This window comes from Macaca mulatta, chromosome 20, assembly GCF_049350105.2.
Source record: "Macaca mulatta isolate MMU2019108-1 chromosome 20, T2T-MMU8v2.0, whole genome shotgun sequence".
NCBI classification, from domain to species: Eukaryota; Metazoa; Chordata; class Mammalia; order Primates; family Cercopithecidae; genus Macaca; species Macaca mulatta.
In genome coordinates, this window is record NC_133425.1 from 1,730,828 (window position 1) to 1,757,916 (window position 27,089).

The following is a 27,089-nucleotide window of genomic DNA, read 5'->3' on the forward strand; positions in this document are numbered from 1 at the left end:
TCCCTACAGCTCATGGAGGCAATTCAGAAGCAGGAGGAGATCAACTTCCGCCTGCAGGACTACATCGACAGGATCATCGTGGCCATCATGGAGACCAACCCGTCCATCCTGGAGGTCAAGTAGAGGCAGGAAGGCCCAGCCTGGGCTGGATTCGGGACTCCAGCACCCTGGAGTGGTCCCGTCACACCGTGAGGAGCCAAGACCAGCAGGTCCCACAGCTGACGGTGCCCAGAGCATGCAGGGAGTCCTCATGCAGCTGGGCTGGGGCCGCCAAAGACAGGGGCTGCCAAAGGGGCAGAGGGTGGTGGAGAGGAGAGGGAGAAAGGGAAGTCCCAGGGCCCGGGGTCCATAGAGGGTGAGGGTTGTGGCGGGGCCATCCATCAGCGCTGACCTTTCGGGGGGCCCAGAGCTTTCCAGCCCTAAGTCACCCTGGCTGTGAACGCCTATACTTCAGTTCAGCAGGATGGGTTGGAAAGCCTCTCTGTGCAGAGGTGTGGGGTGAGCCCCGCTATGGCCTCCTTGTGGTGGTCCCTTTCCACATGCAGCCCTATTGGGAAGAAAGGAAGAAAACGGGTCCTTCCAGGGGTGCTGCTGCCTAAGCCACCCACACAAGTACCCTGGTGCCGTTTCACCCATGCTGAGCCGCTGCTGATGGCTGACGGGCTCCCGGACCCTCACCTCAGACATGGTGGTGCGGGAAGGACGGGTGGGCAAGGCTGGTGCATTTCCCCAGCTCTACCTACGCTGCTTGGGCCATTGCCCAGTCAGATGTGGTCACCTCAGTCCAGCTCTGGGGCCTCCAGGCCATGTGGCTGTTCCCATGGCCCATTCCTCGCTGCAGTAACCCCTGGGGGCTCTGACCACCTATGGGGGTCGGGCAGGAGCCACTGGGGCCCTCCACTCCGACATCAGGACCTGAGATTACAGCTGTGTGGCGCTCTCTCCCTGGGTGGGGTGGATGCTGCAGGCTCCTCTGGCTCCCAGGTGCTGCTTCTCCACAGGTGCGGCCTGACCTGGCCTCCTAAAGGCCACACCCTCCCCACGCACTCCCCAGGCCAGAGTCCAAACATCAGGAACCCTGTTTTCTTGTTTGTGTCTCACTTAGAAATCGTGGTTCTTCCCCGAGGGTGCGTGTTGTAGGAGGGAGAGGGCAGGGAAGACTCACAGCAGAGCGGGAGGGGCTGCGCTTCTCGGGTCCGCACCCCAGGCGCAGCGGTGTCACCCCACAGGGCTGCAGGCCCGCCCCCGACCCCCAGCATTCCCGGGTGGGCCCAGACCCCATCACCAAGACTGGCCACCTGCTGCGTGTGAGTGCGCGCATGTGTGCGTGCGTGCGTGCGTGCGTGCACCTGTGTGGCCCCGCATCCACCGCCTTCCATGCTAGGATGTAAGAAGTCGCCTCCTATTGTACATTTGGGGAAAGCCTTGGGTGTAAATCAGTGTAAACTTGGAGGAGAAATTTTTCTATCATGTAGAGTAGGTATTTTTTATAGATTGAAGGTTGATCAATTTTTTAATACTTTCAAGAGAGAAAACTATCTGTGTATACACATGAAATATATATATATATATATGTATAATATATAAAGACTGGCACCCTGCCTCTCTGTGCCCAGGCCCAGCCCTGGTGACACGGCACCACTCAGCAGTGCTGTCGCTATAAGCATGGACTCCCAGGAGACAGTGTGGGAAACGCTCCTGCTTTAATTCCTCAAGAAACGGCTCTTCCTGCCTGGATGCAGGAGGGCAGGGGCCACCACAGATTAAAGCTGTTACTGCACACGCAGAGGCCGGCTCCTTCCTCCGGGGGGCCACAGGGTGGGGTGGGAGTCTTGTGGGCCGGGCCCAGCTTCCCTCAAGGCGTCCGGGGCCATCAGTTGTCTGAGCTCAGAACCCAGGAGACGTGCCTGGCTCTGCAGCTTGGTCAGACCAAGACCCTTCCAAGGCTGCAGGATTGCACCTCCAGGTCCAGCAGAGCCTGGCAGCTTTCTGGCTAGGTTCTGGATCCTCACGAGTTGCTGAGACAGCATCAAGGTGGGGCCAGGGAAAGGGGGCAGCACAGGGCTGTGTGGGCCTCAGGAGGGCGGGGGGCCGGGCAAAGGGGGCAGCACAGGGCTGTGTGGGCATCACAGCTCTGGGTCAGTATCCCTGCCTCTGGGGATGTACGTCCCTTGTCGGGAGAGCTGTCAGCATGTCCCCAGGATGAAGAGAAGAAGCGGGGGGCAGGGCACAGAGGCTCACGCTATAATCTCAGCACTTTGGGAGGCCAAGGCAGGAGGATCGCTTGAACCCAGGAGTTTAAGACCAGCTTGGGCAACATAGCAAGGCCCCATCTCTAAAAAATAAATTAGCCAGGCTTGGTGGTGCACACTTGTAGTCCCAGTTCCTTGGGAGGCTGAGGTGGGAGAACTGCTTGAGCCCAGGAGATGGAGGTTACAGTGAGCTGTGATCACACCGCTACACTCCAGCCTGGGCGACAGAGCAAGACCCCATTTCAAAAAGAATTTAAAAGGGCAGTGATGTGCAGGGTGGTGGGAGAACATACCTCAGACGAGGGGGCAGACACAGGACCAGCACCAGAGGCATAGGAAGGAGAGAAGGCAGGGCCCGATGGGAGTGGGCTCCTGAGGTCACAGGGGCAGCCAGGCAGTCTGAGAGCTTAGTGCCACTGCAGCCACAAGGAACGGCCTGTGGGGAGTGGTCTCATCTGATCAAGAGTCCCCCAAAAACACAAGCCTTGAAAACTAGACCACTTGGTCTGGCATCCAGAAAGCAGACTGCATCTGCATCTCTCTCTTCTCCTGTCCCCGCCCGGGATGCCCGCCTGCCCATCACTCTCAGATGCAGATGGAGAAACCAAGCCCAGGGAGGCTGAGGACCCAGGTCTGTCATCCCCTCAGCCCAGCTGCTGCCTGTGGGCTGGTGACCGGAAGAGGACCAGGCGTGGCCTACAGTGAGGAGTGCTTGAACCCTCAGTGCAGGTGCAGCAGAATGATTCCAGGTCACAGAGCCCAGGAACCCTGGTTGCTTCATGAGTTAGAACTGAGGAGTGACATGGGTGGTGTGGGCGTGTCCAAGGCCAAGTTCCTGCTCCCAGGAAAAGGGCCTGCTCTCTCACCTACGTAGGGGTCTCTGTGTGGTGCCAGCAGGGCCCATTCCTGCTTAGAGGGAGAAGCTGGAGGTGGGGAGAGGGACTCATTACACGCTTCCAGGCCAGAGCCAGGGAGGGGAAGGGGAGCAGCTTCCTTCTTATACCCCACTGTGGTCTAGGAGCACCTCAGTTTCATTTCCATGCTAGATTTTAAACGTGAAGCCTGTACACAGTCCAGCTGGCCCCACCTCGATGACCCATTGGGGTCTCTAGCCCAAAGGAGTTTAAGACAGGAGGACACAGGATGAAATGGAAACATTCCCGTAAGGGCTGCCAGAGACCTTGTCGGTGAGCGAGAGCAGGGTGGGGCGGCCAGTGTGCATGCCTGGTGGACGTGCCCAGAAGCCCGCACCCCCCCGGGAGGCCTGAACGTGTCCCTCTGGAGTGTCGCCCCCCCCCACCCTCAACTGTGCAGGCAGATCCTGTCCCCAGCTGGTTCCTGACATTGAATGTTCTGAGTCTTGGTCAGTTCTGCCCAACGGAAGAGCACTAAGGAGTCTTGCCTGGCAGAATGGAGAGGAGCGGCTCTGCCCCTGCCCTGGAACAAGAGCCCCTCACATGAGGACCGCCCCAGCCTGCCTCTGCTAAAGGGCAGGTATAGGAAGGTTGGACCCCCTCAGCAGGCCCCCCGGACGGCATCCTGGCCCCTCTACCTGCTGGCAGTCCAGGAACCGGGAGGCAGTGGTGCAGAGAAGGGCAGGGACTTCTCCCGGGGCCTCGTCCATTGTTTTCACCTGTTGGGCCACCCGTTCTTTTTTTGAGACAGGCTCATTCTGTTACCCAGGCTGGAGCGCCATGTGCCATCCCAGCTCACTGCAACCTCAACCTCCCAGACTCAAGCAATGCTCCTGCCTCTGCCTCCCGAGTAGCAGGAACCACAAGCATGCACCACCACACCTGCCTAATTATCTTTTAAGTGGAGACGGGTCTCACTATCTGTGTTGCCCAGGCTGGTGGTCCATAGTCTTTGACGCAGGCCTGTGTGGCTCACAAAGCAGGTGATAGCAGGGTCATCCCGTCAAATCTGAGCATGGCACCAGAGCACACAAGTCAGCCACCTGCAGGCCTTGGCACCCTCGTGCTCCACGCCAAAGTCCCTGTGTGCTCAAGTCTGGGCTCCATGATGGCACTGGGGTCTGTTCTATTTGCTGCTGTGTCCAAGTGAGACTTTCTCTGGGTGCCTAAACCGATGCCTCCAGTCTCAGTTCTGTTTGGCCCTCCCCATCCTCTTCTCCTCAAGGGGGGATCACGGCTCACCTCTTGGCTCTTCTGCGCACGTGCATTAGCTGCTCAGGTCTGTCTGGATATGAGGGTTGTGTCCTCAGGCCAGGACTGCACTGGCATGGAGCAGGGCTCGGTCAATGGTCTGGATAATCCAGAGTCACTTACCTTCTGCTGTGCAGGCTTTTACAATTCACGCCTGTGTGCCTCATGTCTTGTGACTCAGAATCTTCAAGACAATCACAGGCTGGCCTCACGGATGCACGAGAGACTCTTCTCTCTCATCGCACCCATTCCCTCCAGCTCTCTCCTTGTGCAGGGCAACTTCAGTCATCTTGAAGATGCCTCCTGAGGCCCTCTTCTGGGTGAATGGGCTTCCTCCTCCACCATGACAAGCTACTGGGGAGGGCTGGGGTGCTCCCACCCTCTCCTCACCCCAAATGGGCCTGGCTTGGCAAAACTGGCCAGAACTGACCACTCTGCAGTGAGCTGGCAGGGCCCTCAGCATCAGATCCACAGGCTCAACTGCAGCTGCTTCTCTGGTTGGGAGGTTATAATGCCATGAACCTTCTGCCGGCTAGATCACCGGCCCCTGGCCAGGGAGCCACCTAGGCAGTGCCAGGGAAGGACTGGGAAGGGGAGGGAACCTGCAGTCCCTGAGTCAACCCTTGACTGCACCCTCTCCTGTGGTTCGAAAGCCCCATTTGGCCAGTAATCTGCCAGAGGAGAGCCAGCTCTCACTCTGCAGCCCTCTGTGCCCCCAGACCCCCACTGGCCCCCGAGGACGCATTTCCTGCCCTTGGGATGCCTTTGCATGGATATAGGCTGGGAACGGCGCATCCAGCTGCCCTGCCTGTCTTCACAGAGGGGGCAGCAGACCTAGAGGGGGGTGTCCAAGACACAGGAATGAAGTGTCCTTATCAAAAGCTTCCAAGGACAGAAGTAAACCCCTCCTGCCAGCTTCTGCCCTGACTGCAGCTAGAAGCCGAGCTCCAGGTGGGACACAGGTGTCCCTACTGCACCATGTAGAGCATGATGGAGGCCCATCCTTGGCTTTCCTGGAGCATGAATATCCTCTGAGGGGCACTGGCCCTGGCCTTGTAGGTCTTGCTGAGACTGGCTTAGAGTTTCTGGCCCCGGAGCAATCGTCACCCAACCTCCCACTTGTAAATCTCGCCACAGAATCGGAGCACAACCAAACCGTCTCTCCGGACTCTCAGGGGACCAGCCCTGCTCCTGTGTCTCCCTCTCCTGCAGGGCCATTGCCTTCTCAGGCTCCTCATCTGCGCCTAAGAGCGGGAGTCTGGCTGCCCTCAGCACTCGCGTCCCACCCTGCAGCCTGATAAGCTTGACGCCAAGGCACTTTCCCGAGAGCCGGCCCAGCAGCTGCTGGCAGGAGAGTGGCCTCAGGGCAGCGGGAAGGGGACCTCCGGGGAGGGAATGAGGCCTGCGCAAGGGGCCTGGGAGGACCCAGGAGTCGCCCCGGCTTCCCTCCCCCAGGCCCTGGCTGGGCGCCGGCGTGGCCATTTAATGGCGTCCCTCCGCGACCGAGAAGGAAGGGGCCTAGAGAGGCTGTGCCCAAGCGACGCTACCAGGCCAGGTCGCGTCTCGGGCCAGGGCGGTCCCGTTGCCACTGCCGCTCTTGGCCGCCGGGACCAAGCACAGCACGCGGTGTCGCGAGGGGTGCCCTGGGAGGAGCGAAGGGGTCTCCGGTTCTCGCGAACACGGCGGGGTCGGGGCGGAGTCGTGGGTCCCCAATAGGGCGGCCGCCCAGAGCCCCGCGGGACACGGACGCCCCCGGCCCGGCCACCCCCGAGCCCCACGGGACTGAGACGCCCCGGACGCGCCGACGCCGCGGCGGAAGGCCGCGCCCCTCCGTGCCCCTCGCAGGGCCCTCTGGGAGCTGTAGTCCCAGCACCTCGGGCCGTCCCACTCCCTGATAAGCCTGGAGCGCGGCGCCTCCCGGGGACCGAGGCCCGGGGCCCGGGGCCCGGCCGTCTCCAGCAGCACGGGCAGGCGGAGTGGCCCAGGCGGTCTGCAGGCTAGGAGGCCGCCACCCGAGGATTACAACTCCCGGCCTGCCTCGCGCAGGCACCGCCCCGAGCTTCCGCCCCGGAGGCGCCGCGCAGCCCTGTGGGAGCCGTAGTCCGGACGCGCGATTCACAGCGCCGCGTGCGCCCCGGGCGCGCCGTAGCCGCGGGGCCCGGGCCGGGCGCTACGCTACGAAGGAAGCGTAAGGCGGGCGCCGGACGCGGGCAGGGACCGGGGCCGGGGCCGGGTCGGGGCGCTCCGCGGCTGAGGAGCGGGAGGCCGTCCGGGCAGCGCGGCCGGCGGCGAGAGGGGCCCCGCCGCTCTCCGGAGGCAGAAGTTGTGGATCGGCCGGCGGGGGCGAGCGGGCCCGGGGGCCGGGGCCGCGCTGCCCGGGCCGCGAGGACTGAGGCGGCGCCGCCGGGCTGTGGAGGTGAGTCCCGTCGGCCGGGCCGGGCCGGGCGCGCAGCCGGGGAGCGCGGGCTCGGAGGACGGCGGGGAGCGCGGGCCTGGCGGGACGCGGGAGGCCTCGGGGGCTGGGCGCGCCGGGCTCCGAGCCAGGGCAGGGACGGCAGGGCCCTCCGAGTGGGGTCAGCCCGCCGCCCGCTAGCGCCTCCAGGCCGGTGGGGGCCCGGGCTGGGCTTGGGCGATGCTTCGGAGAGGAGCCCAGAGGAAGGCGGGAAGTCGGCAGGGACCTGGGCCATGTGGGTCACTCGAGGCCAGCCGCGGGGGCCGCGCACACAGGAGGCGGCCTCGGTCCTGCCTGCCCCGGCCCTGCCTGCCCTTGAGTGCCCTTATATCCGGGTCCATCGTGCGGTCTCGGCCGCGTTAGGGATGTGGTGCTTGGTGCGGGCATGGCTCCCCTGTCACTTGGGGAACGGCCTGGGGGCGGCCACCTGGCGTGGAGGGGCTGGCAGGAGCCCCGTCTGTGCCAGCCATGGCAGTGTTCTCTTCCGCGTTCCTCTGGGGCTGCTGCGGCACCAACTGGGAAGTTGCAGATCCGTTCTCTGACAAGCCAGCTGTTCCTGCTGGTTGCAAAAGGGACCGCTCTAGTCCTGACGGGGGGAACTCTTGTGTAGTCCGTGGCCCTGGCCAGGTGAGCTCTCGGGGGCCCCCTTACCGCCCTGGAGTTTGTTACCAGACTGCAGGTAACAGGACCCGGAAAGCAATGGTGAGACCCAGAACCTGAGGCGGGGCCTGGGTGTAAGGGGCCAGTGGGGAAGACTGGGACTCCGTTGGGTGCTGAAGAGTTTGGTGCTTCTCCTTTGGGAAACCCGGGTCTCTTCCTCGGCCCAGGTCTGAGGGATGCGGAAACGTGAGTCACAGTTCAGTGTGGGAGTGTCCCGTAACTGCCTCCGCGTTCCCAGAGTCTGGGGCTGGGTGAGGATATAGGGGTGATCTGCCTTCCGGTTCTAAGTGACTTCTCGACTGTGAAGTGGGGCAAGAGAGATTGTTTTTCTGGTCTTTCCAGGGGAGGCAGATCCTGCAGGAACCAGCTTGGCCTGGCCTTGGGTTAGGTGTGCCTTGCCTCCTCTGAGTCCTTCTGCTTGCGGGAGCAGCACCCCTCTTTTTCCTGCTTCTGTCTCTGCGTCTGAGGCTCTCCAGAGCTCATTGATTGGCAGACGAGCCAGTGACCTCTGAGGCCCCAGGAGAGCCCGAGGCTCAGTGACTTCGTAACTGCACAGGGCCTCCTGTCTGGGCCTCCACAGACCTTGGTGTCTGAGAGCAGGAAGCGGCTGGTTCCCTGTAATCCTGCATCTGTGTAAGAGCCTCAAGCTCTGCTGGCCCTCTCTCCGGGCATCCCTCACTTTATCCTTGCCCTGGCCTTGGGTAGCACTCTGGTAACCCCAATGCCACAGGTGAGGAACCAAAGCTGGAGACAGCTGTTGATGGCAAGGGAGGGGCCAAGGGAGGCTGAGTGCCTGGTCTCTACCTCCTGCTCTTTCCACCAGCTCATACAAGGCAATTGAAGGGAAGGATTCTGCTGCTCAGAAAATCCTCCAAAACCATGCGTGTTGTTCATGGGCCTGAACCGGTCAATGAAGAACCTGAGAGGGGCCGGCCACCCACATGGCCGTTGGTGGCCAAGCAGCCCCTGGTCCAGCCCTCTGGCCTGCAGTGTGATGCCTCTATTCACTGCACTAGGTGTGGAAAGGTGCTGAGAAGGCAGATGACATCGTTAAACAAAACAGCTTGGGGTCTTTGAAAAACAGTGGCGGAAACCCAGGAAAGCTGGTGACTTGTCCGGTCTGCATCTGTCCTGGGCGACCGCCCAGCCCTGGACTGTGAGGCTGAAATGACAGCAGACGGGGGGCTGTGCTTGGGTGGTTTCCTCATCAGACACCCAGAAAAGAGACCCCCAGCCCAGGGGCTGCCTCGTGCGCTCTGCCCTCCTGTTCTGCTCTGCCCCTCTGGTCCTGCCCTAGACCCTGGCCCAGCAGGAGTGCCCAGAAGCCCAGTTGGGCTTGTTCTCTGCCTAAAGCTCTTCCGCATCCCTGGTAGCCTCTCAGTGTGGATGTGGGATTCCTCACCACCGGGCTGTGCCTCAGCTTCGTGGAGCTACTGGACTCTCATGCCCCACACTGGCGAGAACGCTCAAGTCTGTGCAGTTCTCATGTTGCCCTGCAGCTGGTCCCTGGCTCCCCTCCATGGGATCTGCCTGCAGCTCTTACACTGTGACCGCCCTGTCTCCCTGCTGGATGTGGTGCTGCGAGGGCAGGGCCCGTTTCTGTTTCTTGGCAGGCCCAGTGCCAAGCACCGTCCAGCCGTGTGTGGCGCAGGTGGTCAGTGAGCACCTGGGGTCGGCTCTCACCACAGGCAGCTCTGGATACCTGGGTTCTGGCGGCCAAGGGGGACTCCTGGGTGCTCCAGGAGAGCAGCACAGCAGCCTCTATGGCGTGGACGCGGCCACACCTGAGCTCGGCTTGTTTCTGAGTCTGAGAGAACAGGCTTGCTGGCCTGTGACCCTTACATGTGTGTCTCGCTGCAGGGAGGCTGTGGGTTGAAGCTGGGCCTGGAGACCTGTTCAGCCACACCCTGTCACTATGTGGGTCACACACAGCTGGGTGGAGACCTCATGGTGCGTGGCCCGGGGAGGTGTCTGGGCATGGAGTCTGTGGACAGCTACATTGTACCACTAGGACAGGGGCTGCTGCTGGGCCCACAGGGTGCAAGGAATGGGGACTGTGAGAGGATAGGGGCATCCTAGCCCAGGGCAGGGACCCCAGGAGGGACCATGTGAGCCCCCCAAGATGAGCTGCGTCAGGCTGTTGCTTTGCACACTTCGAGGGGCCTGCCCGAGTGCTGCATGGGAAGCCAGCATCGTGGCCGCCCTCCCCAGAACTCATCTAGGGCACCAGGGTGGACCCTTGAGTCCCATCGGATCATGGGCATCACCCTCACCGTCCTGGCCTCCAGATCCCACGATTTCTCAGATTCCCTGACATCAAAGGGAAGCTTCCAGGGTTGCCATCCCCTTCTCCCTGGAGGTCCGAGACGGGACGTCAGGACGCAGGGCCATCACTGCTTGTTGAAATGTCACAGTGATTGCAGCGTCCTTTCCTCTGTGGAAGGAGCTCGCTCTGCCAACGAGGGGATTCCTCCTCATGCCCTTCCCCTCACTTTTCTTCAAAAAGTTGCCGTTTATTTTTTAAATTTTTTAAGTTTTATTTTTTTGAGCCAGGGTCTCACTCTGTTGCCCACGCTAGAGTGCGGTTTCTGTCATAGTCACTGTCTCCTGGGCTCCAGTGATCCTCCTGCCTCAGCCTCCCAGAGCACTGTAGGACTACAGGTGGGCGCCACCACACCCAGCCTCTGCCCTGTGTAAGTAAAGTCCCCCAGGCAGGTTGAACCTCTTACACCTTCTGCCGCCTGCCTGATCCCCACTCCCTACCCCCCACCTCCCTGCCCCCTGTAATGAGAAAGGCAACACGTTTTGGAGCTTTCTGGAGTTCCTGCCCCTCCTGAAAAGGTGGCTGCAGAGAGGCCGGAGCTGGTGGGGAAAGAGGTGCCAAGAGGCCTACTCTGGGGCCCAGGGCCACACGGCTCCCAAGGCCCCAGTCTCCCTCTCTGCGGTGACAGGTGCCCCCTGTGTCCCAGCGGCTTCTGCTTGGCCACCAGTGAGGTCGCCGGGATGCCCAGACCAGGGCTGCTCCTGCCACCACTTGGCAAGCACAGAAATAGAGAAGTGCCAAAAACCACGAGTGCTTGTCTGGTCCTTTTTTTCCTGTTAAAAATAGAATTTGGGGCTGGGTGTGGTGGCTCACACCTGTAATCCTAGCCCTTTCAGAGGCCGAGGCAGCTGGGTCACCTGAGGTCAGGAGTTCGAGACCAGCCTGACCAACATGGCGAAACCCCATCTCTACTAAAAGTAGAAAAATTAGCTGGGTGTCATGGTGTGCGCCTGTAATCCCAGATACTCAGGAGGCTGAGACTGTAGAATTGCTTGAACCTGGGAGGCGGAGGTTGTAGTGAGCCGAGATGGAGCCACTGCGCTCCAGCCTAGGCGACAGAGCGATACTCTGTCTCAGGAAAAAAAAAAAAAAAGGTAGAATTCGGTTGGGCTCAGTGGCTCACACCTGTAATCCTAGCACTTTGGGAGGCCACGGCGGGTGAATCACATGAGGTCAGGAGTTAGAGACCAGCCTGGCCAACGTGACAAAACCCCTGTCTCTACTAAAAATACAAAAATTAGCCAGGCGTGGTGGCGTGTGCCTATAACCCAGATACTTGGGAGGCTGAGACAGTACAATTGCTTGAACTATGAGAATTGCTTGAACCCGGGAGGCAGAGGTTACAGTGAGTCGAGATGGCGCTACTGCACTCCAGCCTGGGTGACAGAGCGATACCCTGTCTCAAAAAAAAAAAAAAAAAGGCCGGGCGCGGTGGCTCAAGCCTGTAATCCCAGCACTTTGGGAGGCTGAGACGGGCGGATCACGAGGACAGGAGATCAAGACCATCCTGGCTAACACGGTGAAACCCCGTCTCTACTAAAAAATACAAAAAACTAGCCGGGTGAGGTGGTGGGCGCCTATAGTCCCAGCTACTCGGGAGGCTGAGGCAGGAGAATGGCGTGAACCCAGGCGGTGGAGCTTGCAGTGAGCTGAGATCGGGCCACTGCACTCCAGCTTGGGCGACAGAGCGAGACTCCGTCTCAAAAAAAAAAAAAAAAAAAAAGGCCAGGCGTGGTGGCTCACACCTGTCATGTCCCAGCACTTTGGGAGGCCGAGGCGGGCAGATCACCTGAGATCAGGAGTTCGAGACCAGCCTGACCAACATGGAGAAATCCCGTCTCTACTAAAAATACAAAAAATTAGCTGGGTGTGGTGGCGGGCACCTGTAGTCCCAGCTACTCAGAGGCTGAGGCAGGAGAATGGCGTAAGCCTGGGAGGCAGAGCTTGCAGTGAGCCGAGATTGCGCCACTGCACTCCAGCCTGGGCGACAGAGTGAGACTCTGTCTCAAAAAACAAATAAAAAAAAAAAGGCCGGGCGCGGTGGCTTAAGCCTGTAATCCCAGCACTTTGGGAGGCCGAGACGGGCAGATCACGAGGTCAGGAGATCGAGACCATCCTGGCTAACACGGTGAAACCCCATCTCTACTAAAAATACAAAAAACTAGCCGGGCGTAGTGGCAGGCGCCTGTAACCCCAGCTACTCAGGAGGCTGAGGCAGGAGAATGGCGTGAACCTGGGAGGCGGAGCTTGCAGTGAGCTGAGATCCGGCCACTGCACTCCACCCTGGGTGACAGAGTAAGAATCCGTCTCAAAAAAAAAAAAAAAATAGAAAAAAAGAAAAAAGGAAAAAAAAAGTTGATGCTTGTGCCACTGGACACACCCGCACACCATCCTCATGCTGATCACAAAGAGGGTGAGGGGCTGGGCACAGTGGCTCATGCCTGTAATCCCAGCACTGTGGGAGGCCGAGGCGGGCAGATCATTTGAGGTCAGGAGTTCGAGACCAGCCTGACCAATATGGTGAAACCCTACTAAAAATACAAAAATTAGCTGGGCGTGGTGGCAGGCGCCTGTAATCCCAGCTACTTGGGAGGCTGAGGCAGAATAGCTTGAACCTGGGAGGTGGAGGCTGCAGTGAGCTGAAATTGTGCCACTGCACTCCAGCCTGGGTGACAGAATGAGACTCTATCTCAAAAAATAGAATGAAACAAAAATTTAAAACCAAAAAAAAGAAGGTGATGGCTGAGTGAGGAGGCCACCGTGGGCCGCACACAGGGCCCAGGAAGGACAGGGCGCAGGGAGTATGAGCGTCCGGTCCACTGCAGTCGCTCCACCATGGAAAGCAGGACCTGAGAGAAGCAAAGCTGCCTGGCTCAAAGCAGTGGCCGCCCTGCTGGCAGTTGTAGTGGCCGGGTAGCACTCGGGCCGGGATCCAGGGGAGTGTAGGTGGCCACCTGGCCGTGTGCCTGAGCCCTGCCCAAGCTGGGCACCTTTCCCTGGCAGTGCCTGGTAAGCTCTGCTGCCCTACTCATGGACTCTTGCCCGTGGCCTGTTCCTTGTAGCAGGGCCGGGCTGTGGGAGGTCCGGACAGGATCTTGAATGGCCCTGTCTGCGGTCCTGGCTGGCCGGAGGTTGACTGCACTGGACAGGTCAGGGGCCTTAAACCAGGGTAGTGAGGAAGCAGGCGAGCCCATGATGCTCCCCAGGCTGCCTTTGGCTCTCGGACAGACAAGCTTCTAAGGCGAAAGGTCTCCTGGGGCTGATTTCCAGGGACTTTGGCTCCTGCAGAGAGGCCTGGAGGCGGGGCTTGGTGTTCCAGGGCCAGAGTCCTCCGGGTGGAAGCTGAGGGGCCTGATTAAATGCCTCCCTTCCTAGGCAGCAGCCCAGACGCGGCACAGAGAGGGCTCGGGAGCTTGCGGCAGCTTCAGGTGAGTTTGCTCCCAAGCACCGCGGCTCATTTATGGGTTTGTTTGGGCTGCAGAACTGTTTGTGGAGCAGCGGGGTTGGAGTGCCCATGGCTGGGGGCCTCTCCTCAGAGCCCTTGATTCACAGAGCCCCTCGAAGCCCGCAGTCCTGCCTGCCCTGAAGAGCCTGGTTCTCCCAGCCGTTTGGGCTGTGGTCCTGTCGTGGGAGGTGACAGTGAGGGCGCACTGCCTGGGGTCCTGACAGGGGTGTTTGACGCTTTGGTGGCCTCCCCTGTGCTGTGGTCCCGGCCCCCAGATGGAGCCCCCCGTCCCCACGGCAGCACTGGGGCGGGGCTGATGAGGAGCATGTGCATGGCCCCCGCCACTGTCCTCAGCCAGGAGGGTGCCTGGTCCCTGGGGAGCGGCCTCCACCTGTTTCTGGAGAATGCTGTCCTGCCAGTTGTCACTGGGGATGGGCGGTCGTAGTCCATGTCCTCCCCCAGGGCGGGGCCCTGGCCTGGTTTCTTGTAGGGACGATGGGAAGCCCTGTCCTCAGCCCTCCCACCTCATGGATGAGCTTCACGTCCTTGGGGCCTTCTCCTCCACAGGGGGCCTTAGCGTCAGTGGGGACACAGGCAGAGGTGCCTGTCTTCGGGTTGTGGGGACCGACTGAGCTTTGTCCCAGTAGTGGCTGGCTCTTGTTTTCTGTCTGGACCAGCAGCCTCTGGTCTGGTGGGTGCAGTTCTAGGGTGCAGTGGGTTTGCCGTGGGGCCAGGCCGGGCCACCAGCTGCCTGGACACAGGGGCCTCCGCTTTCTGTCTGCTGCCCCACACACCCCCAACTCAGGCAGGGGTGACAGTGGGGTATCTTCGTTGGGGTCGCTGTGGTTCCCATGGTGGTGAGATGGCTCTGGTGAAAGACTGATCGAGATGCAGGGCCCGGGAGCAGGTGCTGTGTGAGTGGTACACGCCTGTGTCACCTGCGGGGCAGGGGAGGGCCCAGGGTATACAGCCATGTACGTCATTAGTTAGCAAGACAGTGAGGTGTGTGGAGTGGATGCAGCTGTGGGTGCCACCCGCGCAAGGCTGGGGGTTGCTGTGCCAGCCCTGCTCCCATGTGGGCTCCTAGCTCCCCAGGTGGGGATGCTGACCCAGGGAGGTGCCTTTGCCTGCACCCACTGGAGTCTCAGGAACATGCGTCACATCCCCACATCATGCCCACTGAGCCCACCACCTACTGAGAGGCACCCTGAGACCCTGTCCTGCCACAGGTGGGCTGTCAAGGCCAGCACCAGAGACCCCCAGCAGACCTCAGTGGCCACAGATGGAGTGGGGCGGCAACGGTCACCTCCAGGACTCAGCCCTGTGCTGAGTCGTGGACAGTGTGGTCATACTGGCCCTTCTCATGCGCATCCCTTGGCTGGACACTCCTTGCTGCCCTCATGGGGTATGTGTGTGGCATGCCTCATACAGGACAGGGACTAGCCAGTTGGCCCTGCTCATTAACCACTTGTCCCCACAGGGCAGTGGCAGCCTCACCTCTGCAATTCTCCAAGGCTGGATCTAGGCCACCGCCCCATTTAAAACTAGGGCAGCGGTTCCCAGGGAGGGTGGGGAGCTGCACGGTTGGACTTGTGGGGGGCAGGCATGGGTCCACACAGCCCGGGGCCCTCAGCACCCTGCCCCTCCAGGAAGCCCGGAGGTGGGCGTGGCTGCAGCCTGGCTCTGTGACAGGGCTAAGTCCTGGCCACTCTCGAGGTGCCGCCCTGAGAGTGAGCCCCTGCCGGCACGGCTCCTGCTGGTTCCCATTCGCAAGCACCTAAAACAGCCTGGCCCACAGCAGAGGCCCCGGGGGTGTTTGCTAAACCAGCGGGGGGCACATGCGGCTCACAGGAGCGGCACAGATGCTCCACCAGCAGCAGGCCCTGCAGGAGCAGCAGCGGCCCAGGGCGTGTCCCGGGGGTCAGGGCTCGACATGCTCTGCGGGTCCTCACCGTGTCCCTGGGGGACCAGTCTGGGCACACTCCTTGGTGACAGTGTCTCCCCCTCACCCCCAGTTATTCGGACAGGAACTTGGTGACAGTGTCTCCCCCCCACCCCCAGTTATTCGGACAAGAACTTGGTGACGGTGCCCCCCACTCCTCCCCCGGTTATTCGGACAGGAACTTGGTGACGGTGCCCCCCCCCCCAGTTATTCGGACAGGAACTTGGTGACGGTGTCTCCCCCCCACCCCCAGTTATTCGGACAGGAACTTGGTGACGGTGCCCCCCCACTCCTCCCCCGGTTATTCGGACAGGAACTTGGTGACGGTGCCCCCCCCCCCCCAGTTATTCGGACAGGAACTTGGTGACGGTGCCCCCCACTCCCCCCTCGGTTATTCGAACAGGAACTTGGTGACGGTGCCTCCCCTCCCCGGTTATTCAGACAGGAACTTGGTGACGGTGACAGTGCCCCCCCAATCGCCCCTCCCACCCAGTTATTCGGACAGGGAGCCAGGAGGGGAACCACGGATTGACCTGACCTGCGTCCAGCCCTCCTCAGGGTCACTGCACTGGGTGATTCACATGTGCCCAGGCCCTGAAGTGGGCTGGACCTGGGAGTGGCAAGCGAGCCTTCCTCCCGAGAGCCTCTGGCTGGCTGCAGCAGGCCCTGTCCCCGCTGTCCTCAGGCGAGTGGCCCTGGACATGATAACCCCCTGCCAAGGTCTGGCCGGAGCCAGCACCCACGGCTGAGATACAATCAGCCCTGGCTGGGTGCTGTCCCTGGAGGTGGCTGCTGGTTCTGCCCTCCCTCCTTCTCACCACTCCTTGCCCCTCTTTCCTGGGGTTCCCTCCCATCGGAGTCTTCCTCCTAAATGCAGTTCTCTCCCTGTAGGGGAACGCCGGCTGGGAGCCTTGGTTTTTTTTTTTGCCCAGGCTGGAGCGCAGTGGCGCGATCTCGGCTCACTGCAACCTCCGCCTCCCGGGTTCAAGCAATTCTCTGCCTCAGCCTTCCGAGTAGCTGGCATTACAGGCGCGTGCCACCACCCCCAGCTAATTTTTGTATTTTTAGTAGAGATGTGGTTTCACCATCTTGGCCAGGCTGGTCTCGAACTCCTGACCTCATGATCCGCCCCCCTCAGCCTCCCAAAGTGCTGGGATTACAGGCGGGAGCCCCCACACCCGGCCTGGGAGTCTTCTCCGTAGCTGCTCGTCCTGTACTAGCATTTGTCCATCCATGAGTGGATGGGGACGCAGGGGGACCCAGGACCCACACCTGCAGTCGGGAAGGCTGGCAGGGTGGATTTCCGGAAGAGCATCAGTGCCAGCTTCCCACAGTCACCCCTGTGATGGGACCCTCAGGTTGGCACGTGGCTGGCAGCTGTGTCCCGGGAGTCCCAACTGCTTGCAGCCCTTGCTCCTTAGTGGGCCTTGCCAGCCAGGGCAGGGCCCCCGCCACCCACACAGGGCTCTCGACTCCTCTGGTAGCAGGTCAGGGGCGGTTCAGTGATGCCATCTCTGGAGATCCCCTGGCGTGCGCTGGAAAACTCCAGAGAGGCCTTAACAGAGCCGGCTGTTCCGCCTCCGTGACAGGGATGTTTACTCTTCTGGGCAGGCTCCTCTCCTCCGAGCACCCACGAGAGGGCGCTGTGTTGTCCCTGCTCTCCTAGGACAGGCCTCGCTCCTGTCCAGATGGGGCCCGCAGGGTCGGGTGGCTGAGACTGGCTCCAGCTCAGGGAGGGTTTTCTGAGCGAGCACAGGGGAGCAGGCGGCCGGCAAGCAGCTCACTTCCTGCCCTGGGTGCAGCTGGGCACCATGTCTGCCCTGGGCCTGCTAAAGGCATCAGTGAGGAGCAGGCAGGACCTCGTATGAGCCTGTGTTTCTAGCAGCGCGCGTGACCCCAGGTGCCACGTGCGTGAGTGCATGGGTGGGTGAGTGCGTGGGTGGGTGAGTGGCGAAGGCGCTGAGGCTGGCCCCAGCGGGCACACAGTCCTCACACACAACAGGGGCAGGGCTCCTGTCAGAGCCAAACCAGCTCAGGGCCCAGTGCAAGCGGTTTCTGTCCCGTGGCACCTCCGCTAGTCACAGCTCCCACCCAAGCCCTGCCCCACTTAGGGTTCGGCTGCAGAAGGGGAGTGTCGGAAATGCCCAGCCCGTCTCCCATGAAGGACTCCTGCGTGGCATGGGCTGGGGAGTGCAGGGGTCGTTTGGGTGGTTCCAGTGTCTGGCGTAGCCACACAAGAGGCCCTGAGTTGATGTGGGCTCCCTGCTGGGGAGCCTGCTCCATGTGTGCTGGGCTCCCAGCATTGCATCCAGTGGCATTCAGGGCCCTGTGGACCTCGCCTGTGTCCTGCGCGTTTAAACGCTGCCCCTTGTGGAGGCCGCCAGCACTACAGGGCCTGTAGTGTGGCGCATCCACGTGAGATGAGTGGCCAGGCCCAGTTGTGTCCAGAGACGAAGCCTGGAGAACGGGCCTGGATGTCTCCGTCATGGTTTTACGTTCGTTTCACACGGATGCAGCGATGTCTCAGATACCTCGGATCGTGCAGGGCACGTGGCCAAGGCTTGTTTTGTCTGTTCCTTTTCTCCTGTCTTACGTGGCTACCAGGAGGTCTGCCACAACTCCCGTGGCCCCCGTCCACACTGCGTGGCGCTTTCCAGCCTGGCTGCCAGCTGCCCCTTCGAGCGCAGATGTGAGCACAGGGTGGTCCCTGGGGAGAAGCACCGGCAGGCGAGTGAGCCAGGCTGTGCCCAGTCAGACCCCTGCAGACCCCGAGGCTTGAATTTCATGGAACTCTCACCTGTCACGGAGTATTGTTTTTCTTTTGATTTTTTCCCAACCATTTAAAACTTTAAAAGCCATTGTTGACTTGAGGGCTGGACCAGGCTTAGGGCTGGGCTCTGGTCCGCACCCCACACTGGCCCTGTTTGTCCTGTGCCCATTCTGCCTGCGGGGCAGGCCTGAGCCACCACAGGATTGCAGGGTCCTCAGGGTGCAGGGCCCGCGATGCTTCACCCCTCCCACGACCCCAGCACCTTCAGAGAAAACGGACCCTCGAGTCGAGTGCAGTGGTTCAGGCGAACGTTATCACCACACGGGGGACTTGGCGGCTTCTGCCCCAGGCTTCAAAGGAGAGGGGATCCAGAATTGTCTGTCCCACCCCCTCAGCCCCTGCCCTTGAAGCTTCTGTCCCCAAGGCTGTGGGGAAGAACCAGGGAAGGGCTAGCGTGTCTGCTGTGCCATCCCAGGTGCTCGCGCCTCACTGAGCTCAACTCCTGCGGTCTCAGAGCTGCAGGCCCCTCCCGGGTGTCAGAGCTGCAGTTCCCTCCCGGGTGTCAGAGCTGCAGGTCCCTCCCGGGTGTCAGAGCTGCAGGCCCCTCCGTGGTGTCAGAGCTGCAGGTCCCTCCCGGGTGTCAGAGCTGCAGGTCCCTCCCGGGTGTCAGAGCTGCAGTTCCCTTCTGGGTGTCAGAGCTGCAGGCCCCTCCCGGGTGTCAGAGCTGCAGTTCCCTCCCAGGTGTCAGAGCTGCAGTTCCCTCTGTGGTGTCAGAGCTGCGGGCCCCTCCGTGGTGTCAGAGCTACAGGCCCCTCCCGGGTGTCAGAGCTGCAGGCCCCTCCTGGGTGTGAGAGCTGCAGGCCCCTCCCGGGTGTCAGAGCTACAGGTCCCTCCCGGGTGTCAGAGCTGCAGTTCCCTCCCGGGTGTCAGAGCTGCAGGCCCCTCCCGGGTGTCAGGACACTGACTGGAAAGGCCCCCCCACATCCCTGAACTCCAAAGGGTATGTCCTTTGGTGCTTTTTTTTTGGCTCTGTCTGCCAGGCTGGAGTGCAGTTGTGGTACTCAAGCCATCCTCCCACGTCAGCCTTCTGAGTAGCTCGGTTTACAGGTGCACACCACCGTGCCCAGAGAGTTTAGTTTTCTGTAAAGACAGGGTCTCACTGTGTTGTCCAGGCTGGTCTGGAACTCTTGGGCTCAGGTGATCCCCCACACATGGCAGCTTTGACACTTGACCATTTCCTCCCAAGCTCTACCCCGACACTGGCTCTGTGTCCCAGAGACTTAATCAGAAGCTGGTAGAAGGGCTGTGAAGTGTGTCGCAGTGGGAACTGCCAGTCAGCCCACAGCTGGCCTGCCTGCCTGCACGCCCACTTTGGCCCCGATCTTGGCAGGGAGAGGGGGGTGTATTGGACTCTGGGGAGAGCAGCTGCCTGCACTGGCAGGGTCCTCCCGTCTCAGGGTTAACGTTCTCAGCTGTATTTGATTTCTCCTCAGCCAGAGGGGGTAAGATGGCCTTCCCAGAAGCACAGGTGGGCTGTGTGTCAGAGGCCCTGGACAGCCTGTGCCTCTCCCGGGCCTCCCAGCAGGGGTGGCTCTCGCCTCTCTGGAGGGGAGACCCCAGGAACCGGCCCCGCCCTTGGCCACAGCATCACAGGTTCCTTGTGTTTCTCGGGGTCTGGGGCGGGCACAGGCTCTGTGGGTGCACACGGCACGGTCAGGCTCCCATCCTTCTAGAAGGCTGCAGAGTGGCGTGTGGGCAGCTGTGTGACGTGGCCCCAGATCTCCATCTGGCCTGGCCTGCAGCAGCTCCCTAGGCCCTCTGCTACCTCCCCTGCCTACCTTTGGGTAGACGTCCTCTTGACCTTTTCTTCTGTGATAAAGCAAAAGCGTGTGATCTCTTTTCTCACCAAGGAATAAAACGTCTCTGAATACCACAGATGTGATGCCGGGCTTTTGGGGGCTGGGGGGCATCCTAGGGCCCTGAGGGAGGAGCCCCGTGGGTGCCGACGTCGGGCCCCGGGCCCTGCACCGAGACATCCCCTCAGCTCACCCCAGGCGGCTGGGCATGCTGGGAAGTGCTTCCAGGCTGTGTGTGTGAATCATGCTGTTTCTTCTCTATTTTCTCTCTCTGTCTGTTTATTTTTGTTGTGTGTCACTCTGACCAGCCGGCCGCCCTGTCTCTTCCCTCCATGCTCCGCTTCGCCCGCTGCCGGCCAGAGGTGACCAGGTCCGGCTCTCAGCACGGCCGCCGGCCGGGGGGCCATGGGGAGCTCCGCCTCCTCCCTGGCCGCAGAGACCGAGTCGGACCACAGCTTCCCCCGGGGGCCGCCCTACCCAGGTCCCCCGGCAGCGGCTGGCTGGTGTAGGAGCGGCCCAGGGGGACCCGTCTGGGGAGGTGCCCTGGTCAGCCGGCAGCACCAGCCCCCACGGCCCCGGGCCCGCAGGTAAGAGGTGGGGAGGGGTGGCCCCGGAGGGGTCCCGGGGGCAGAGGGCCTCTTTGTCGGGGTGCCCCCTCCTTGGCAGAGGTGCTTGCAGAGAAGTGGGTCCCTGCTCCTACCAGTTGTAGCAGCTCTTCCCAGGGTACAGAAGCTAAGCAGGTCTGGGACCCCGGCCTCGGCCTGGCTGGTCGTGGGTGGGAACTGGGGAACCCCGGCCTCGGCCTGGCTGGCCGTGGGTGGGAACTGGGGCTTGTGCGCCCAATCCCGGCGGCCCTGTGTTTCTCACAGGCTGTGCTGCTGCACGCAGAGAAGCTGTTCCTGAACCTTCTCTTTGGGCTGGGATCGCTGGCGGCTGCATGCTCTGGGCATGCTGCCTGCTGCCCACGGTTTCAGAGCTGCCAGCACTCGCTGGGCTCCACCTGCTGCCCCTCCGGGGGTCACAGGCCTCATGGCTTGGTGGCCGAACTCCACGTGCTGGCTTCTCACAACTGTTACCGTGGCCTTGGCTACCCGCTGCGTCCCTTGGGAGCCCCCACTGGGTTCTGGGGTGCCTGGTGTGGAGGCAGCCCAGGCGGCGAGGTCTGGACTAGCTGGACACCACCGATGCTCCAGCCGTCACCCCATCCTGGCCCTCACTGGAGGCAGGGACTCAGGGGCCCGGGGCCTCACGGCCAGTGCTACAGTGGCAGCTCTTGCTCTCTCAGAGGGTCCAGGCCTGGCCTCTGCAGACAACGTGCCTGCATCTCACACTGGAAAGGGCCTGTCAGGCTGCACGCGGCAGCAGCTTCCTGCAGACCCAGCTCCCACGTGGGACGGCATCCTGCTGTCTGCTGGCCCCCAGGTGGGGGGGATGGGTGTGGAGCTGCAGGCAGTGGGCAAGGCCATGACAGGTGGCCAGGCCTGGGGACCAGCCTCCAGGTGGCATCCAAGCTGAGGCCTGAGCTCCGGCCGACAGGGCTGAGGATGCAGGGGATGAGCCAGGGGCCGTGTGGGAGAGCCCTGGATCCCCATCTGAGAGTGACCCCGATGGACAGGGAGGAGCCCCATCTGAGTTACCCCGATGGACAGGGAGATGTGGCAGAGGTGGGGCCGTGTGGGGCCTGGTGCTCCTCCTGCATGTGGTGGCACCGGAGCGCCTCCTAGTTCCTGGTGTTACTGCCCCAGCCGCCTCCCAGTGAGCGTCTCCACGTGCGCCAACAACGGCTTTATTGAGGTAGAACTTACCAGATTCACCTGTTACAAGACTGCAGTTTGGTCACTCTCAGCCGTTTGTAGAGTTGTACAGCCGTCCTTGCAGTCCAGCGTTACAGCATCTCGCAGCCCAGAGAGACCCCCGCATCCCCACACTCCAGCATTACAGCATCCCGCAACCCAGAGAGTCCTCCAGCCCCACAACCTAGCGTTACAGCATCCCGCAGCCCAGAGAGACCTCCAGCCCCACACTCTAGCGTTACAGCATCCCGCAGCCCAGAGAGTCCTCCAGCCCCACACTCTAGCGTTACAGCATCCCGCAACCCAGAGAGTCCTCCAGCCCCACACTCTAGCGTTACAGCATCCCGCAGCCCAGAGAGACCTCCAGCCCCACACTCTAGCGTTACAGCATCCCACAGCCCAGAGGGACCCCCGCATCCCCACACTCCAGCGTTACAGCATCCCGCAACCCAGAGAGTCCTCCAGCCCCACACTCTAGCGTTACAGCATCCCGCAGCCCAGAGAGACCTCCAGCCCCACACTCCAGCGTTACAGCATCCCGCAACAGAGAGACCCCCGCATCCCCACACTCTAGCGTTACAGCATCCTGCAACCCAGAGAGACCACCACATCCCCACACTCCAGCGTTACAGCATCCCGCAACCCAGAGAGACCACCACATCCCCACAGTCCAGCGTTACAGCATCCCGCAACCCAGAGAGACCCCCAGCCCCACAGTCCAGCGTTATAGCATCCCACAGCCCAGAGAGACCCCCACATCCCCACACTCCAGCATTACAGCATCCCGCAGCCCAGAGGGACCCCCGCATCCCCACACTCCAGCGTTACAGCATCCCACAACCCAGAGAGTCCTCCAGCCCCACACTCTAGCGTTACAGCATCCCGCAGCCCAGAGAGACCTCCAGCCCCACACTCCAGCGTTACAGCATCCCGCAGCAGAGAGACCCCCGCATCCCCACACTCTAGCGTTACAGCATCCCGCAACCCAGAGAGACCCCCAGCCCCACAGTCCAGCGTTATAGCATCCCACAGCCCAGAGGGACCCCCGCATCCCCACAGTCCAGCGTTATAGCATCCCACAGCCCAGAGAGACCCCCACATCCCCACACTCCAGCATTACAGCATCCCGCAGCCCAGAGAGACCCCTGCATCCCCACACTCCAGCGTTACAGCATCCCGCAGCCCAGAGAGACCCCCAGCCCCACAGTCCAGCATTACAGCATCCCGCAGCCCAGAGAGACCCTCCCCAGCCCCACAGTCCAGCATTACAGCATCCCGCAGCCCAGAGAGACCCCCACATCCCCACACTCCAGCGTTACAGCATCCCACAACCCAGAGGGACCCCCCCACATCCCCACAGTCCAGCATTACAGCATCCCGCAGCCCAGAGAGACCCCCAGCCCCACAGTCCAGCATCACAGCATCCCACAGCCCAGAGGGACCCCCAGCCCCACAGTCCAGCATCACAGCATCCCACAGCCCAGAGGGACCCCCCCGCATCCCCAGAGTCCAGCATTACAGCATCCCGCAGCCCAGAGGGACCCCCAGCCCCGGACGGCCACTGACCGGCTTCCTGTCTGGGTTTGCCTTGTGCAGAAGGTGCGTGGATGTGGGGCCCCGTGTCTGGCCTCTTCACTTGGCACCGTGCCCTCCAGGTTCATGCACGTGCAGCCCGAGGCAGTTTCATTCACTGCTCCGTTGCGGGACGAGCCACATTTTATCTGTTCCTGGACACGGGGACTGCTTCCACGTGGTTTCTGTGGACAATGCTGTGAACATTCTTGATGAGGTTTTGCGTGGACCTGTTTTCACTTGCCTTGCGTAGATACCTAGGAGTGGGATTGCTGGGGCGTGTGGTGAACTTCTGTGACGTCCTGAGGAACTGCCAAGCCGTCTTCCACAGCGGCTGCCTCACCTGGTTCCCACCCGCAAGGCCCTTGACAGCTCCTGCTGTTGTCTGTCCTTGTGATTCTGGCCATCCCAGGGGGTGGCAGCTGGATCTGCTTGGCTTTGATCTGCGTTTCCCTGGTGGCCAGCCTTGTGGGGCCTCTCTCCCTGTCTCATCCACCTATGCCTGTCTTCTTTTCATTCATTCACTTATTTATTCATTCAGAGACAGGGTCTCACTCTGTCACCCAGGCTGGAGTACAGTGGTGTGATGACAGCTTGCTGCAGCTTCTACTTCCTGGGTTCAAGGGAACCTCCCATCTCAGCCTCCCAAGTAGCTGGAACTACAGGCGTGCACCACCACAGCTGGTTAATTAAAAAAAAAAAAATTTGGCCGGTGGATCACCTGAGGTCAAGTTCAAGACCAGCCTGGCCAACATGGTGAAACCCCATCTCTACTAAAACAAAAATTAGCTGGGCATGGTGGCGGGCACCTATAATCCTAGCTACTAGGGAGACAGAAGCAGGAGAATCCTTTGAACCCGGGAGGCAGAGGTTGCAGTGAGCCAGGATTGCACCACCGCACTCCAGCGTGGGTAACAGAGTGAGACTCTGTCTCAAAATAAAATAAAATAAAAATACAAACCCTGAGCTTGAGGGTCGAGACTGCAGTGAGCTGTGATCGCACCACCGCAGCCCAGCTTGGGCGACACAGTGAGACGCTGTCTGAAAAAAACTTACAGAAAAATGTAGAAACAATTGTTCCCTTTCATTTCCAGAGGGCAGAGGACTTTCGGCCCCTGCTTTTTGAGCATCGGGCGGAGTTTCAGACCTCAGGAGGGCCTCTCCGGTCTACAGCTCCCAGCGGCCTCAGGCCACGCTCCCAGGATCCCCTGGGACTGGCCCAGGGCTATTGGGGGTGGCTGCGGTGATTCTGGCTACGGGGAGGGAGGCGGGGCGGCGGGGCAGGCGCGGGGTCTGCCGTGCCGGGCGTGTAGGGCGTGTGTCAGACTTTAGATCTGGCCTGCAGGGTCAGGCCGTGGCGTCTGGTGACACCACATTGCTCTTTCTCTTTCACCCTTGCCTCCTGCTGGGCCCTCCCCTGGGTCGGCATCCCTGGGGCCACTCCTGCCACGGCCCGCTGCCGTGGGGCCTGAGCTCCAGGCAGCTCCTGTCTGCTGCTACAAGCAGGCCCCCAAGGTGCGTGGCGAGGAGACCCCCAGGCTAGAGATGAGCGAGAGCGGTGGGAGAGCAGACTGGGAAGGCAGATGGGGTCCACACACGGAGCCCTCCCCACCACATGTATGCACAGGCGACCCCTGCTCTGCTCCGACAGAGGGCGCTGGGACTGGGGAAGGTCGGCCACAGCAGCCCTGGCATTGACTGAAGAGCTGCCTGCCCGGCTCGCTGCCCTGGTGGCCGCTGAATTCTCCCAACGCCCCAGGAGAGCAAGTGCTGTGGTCCCATGACTGCTCCCCCGTATGGATGAAGGGGTGGTGCACAGGCCGGCGGAGCCCGGGAGAGCCAGGTGCAGTCTGTGTCTCCCGCGCAGCATGTGGCCGGCGCGGGGCTGAGGTCCTGTACAGCTGCCAGGGCCTGACTCAATCAGTAAACCAGTAGTCTACGGGCCAGCGGCTTCAGACACAGAGGAACAAGCGCAGGTGCTGTCCCTCAATCAGTAAGCAACGGGCCAGGCACTGGCGGCTTAGGACAGAGAGGCAACAAGGGTAGACCCCACCTGGAAGGCTGACCAGCGGCTGGGCTGTGGCCAGCCTAGGAGAGTGCAGCCCAGCTCGAGGGAGGCACCACTTCTGCCCCTTAGAGCACTGAGCAGAGCCCCCATGGCATCACCCACCCTGGCACAGCAGGAGGACCTTCCAACCAAGTCTGGCACCCCGGCGTGTCCCGAGAGCTGTCTGGGCACAGGTCGCAGGGCTGCCCGGGCCAGACGGGGCATCTGTTTCTCATTGTGGCCTCAGGGGCTCCGGTGGCTTTGACCAAGGCCCTGGGGGACAGAATGCAGCTTCCTGCTCCTCGCTTTTCCTAAGAAAGAGGCTGCCTCCCAGGACTGGGATGGCACCAGTCACAGACCCGTGGCCTCCATGCTCCGGGGGCTGCTGTCCCGGCTGCTTCGGGGTGGGCTCCGTCTTGCACACAGCGAGCGGCTTCATCACCTCCCTTTCCAATTGGAGCTGAGTGTTGGCAACACCCAGATAACTGGGGCACACAGGTCTTGCGTGTTGGATTTTCTGGACACTTGCCTCAATTTTCCATTCACCTTGGCCTTTGTACAGTAAGGAGCGGCCCATTGTCTCCCCTGAGCCGTTCCCTTCAAAGGTGCTCATCCCACGATAGTGGGGCCTCCTCACTGAGCGTGTGTGGCTGTGACTTTAGGAGGGTTCTGGGTTGAGAATTCCGAAAGGGCTTTGCTTAGGCCTAGCTTTGGGTCTTTGGGCTCCTGACGTAAGCATTTTACTTCCAGGCATTGGTGGTCTGGCCTCAGGAGGTCAAGGCTGCAGTGAGCCGTGCATGAGCCACTGCACCATCCTGGGCAACAGAGTCAGACCCCATCTCTAAAGGTCAAAAAAAATTATTGTAAGGGTTTCAGGTGTCTGAGCCCGTGAACCTGCCCAGGCCCTGCAGAGGTGAGGGTGGCCCTGGAGTGGCTGGGGGGTTGTGGAGACCAGAACCAGTGCTGAAGGGAAGGGAGGGTGGGGGCCCCACCAAGGTCTCCTGTCACTGACACCTGACCCCTGACCCTTGACCCCCTTCCACCTCAGCCCACCGAGAGAGGGCGGCACAGTGCAGACTGCGGGGTTGGTGACACTCCACTCAGAGTCTCCAACCACAGAAGGGCTGTGCCCTGCCTTCGCCCTCCTCACCCGTGTTCCAGGGCCATGTTTGAACTTTAGGCCTTGTTCTTGCTTCTTGGAAACCCTCCTGAACTGCAGACCGTCTTCCTGACTCACCTGGGTTTTGCCAGGACGGCTCCAAAAGGTGTCTCCCAGCAGACACACCCCACTGGCGATTTTTTGGTCATGGGGACCTGGGTTCTCTTTCTCCTCTCTGGAGCCTGTGACACTGTCCTTGCTAGTCAGTGACAACCACAGACCCAAAGGGAGGGTGTGTCTCAGGAGGCCCAGCCCACCTCTGCCTGCACCTGCGGTCAGAGGGGCGCAGAGTCTGTGAAGGCATCTCCCGGAGTCAGGGCTGCAAAGGTCGTGGCCACTCTGCAACCCACAGGGGCGGTGGGGCCAGACGTCAGGGAAGGTGCAGGTGCGGCCGGGAGCCCGCCAGCCACAGCTGCATCCATGCCCTTCTCCGAGTGAGTGATGGTGGGGAGAGGCCTGGCTGTCTGCAGGCAGATTGCTTGGGCTTTTCACAGAAGTCCACTGTGAGAGCCTTGGTCTCTGTGCTCCAGCTGGACGCCCTGAGCCTCTCCGGGCACAGTCCACTCCCATCCACTCTGCCAGGGGCAGCTCAGGGCCCTCGCCTTGCGAGGCTGAGCGCAGGGAAGGTAGCATCAGAGTTCACTCGGCTCCAC

The 27,089-nt window shown here is 61.4% G+C and overlaps 2 protein-coding genes and 1 long non-coding RNA gene across 23 annotated transcripts in view; 2 read left to right on the forward strand and 1 right to left on the reverse strand.

Annotated features, from left to right (window-relative positions):
* RAB11FIP3 (RAB11 family interacting protein 3) overlaps positions 1-1,786 on the forward strand; it is a 98,792-nt gene extending 97,006 nt beyond the window's left edge. For all 3 annotated transcript variants that reach the window (XM_015125204.3, XM_028840763.2, XM_077984848.1), the window contains one exon: positions 10-1,786. In XM_015125204.3, the coding sequence (XP_014980690.3) occupies positions 10-123 (114 nt within the window). In that variant the 3' untranslated portion in view covers positions 124-1,786. The remainder of the gene's footprint in view (positions 1-9) is intronic.
* LOC144337786 (uncharacterized) lies at positions 1,687-6,161 on the reverse strand. Its single transcript, XR_013411293.1, has 3 exons — positions 4,541-6,161; positions 3,962-4,447; positions 1,687-2,469 (listed from the first exon to the last, which is right to left on the reverse strand). It is a non-coding gene; the product is annotated as an uncharacterized LOC144337786 (long non-coding RNA).
* Positions 6,162-6,503: 342 nt separating this feature from the next.
* CAPN15 (calpain 15) overlaps positions 6,504-27,089 on the forward strand; it is a 29,655-nt gene continuing 9,069 nt past the window's right edge. The window contains exons 1-3 of one of the 19 annotated variants that reach the window (XM_077984787.1): positions 6,515-6,605; positions 13,228-13,280; positions 20,174-20,452. In XM_077984787.1, coding sequence (XP_077840913.1) covers positions 20,271-20,452 — 182 coding nt within the window. In that variant the 5' untranslated portion in view covers positions 6,515-6,605; positions 13,228-13,280; positions 20,174-20,270. Of the gene's footprint in view, positions 6,834-7,221; positions 7,497-12,937; positions 13,002-13,143; positions 13,281-20,173; positions 20,514-27,089 lie in introns of those variants that run through there. The other 18 variants (XM_015125208.3, XM_077984789.1, XM_077984790.1 and 15 more) reach the window with 18 other exon arrangements.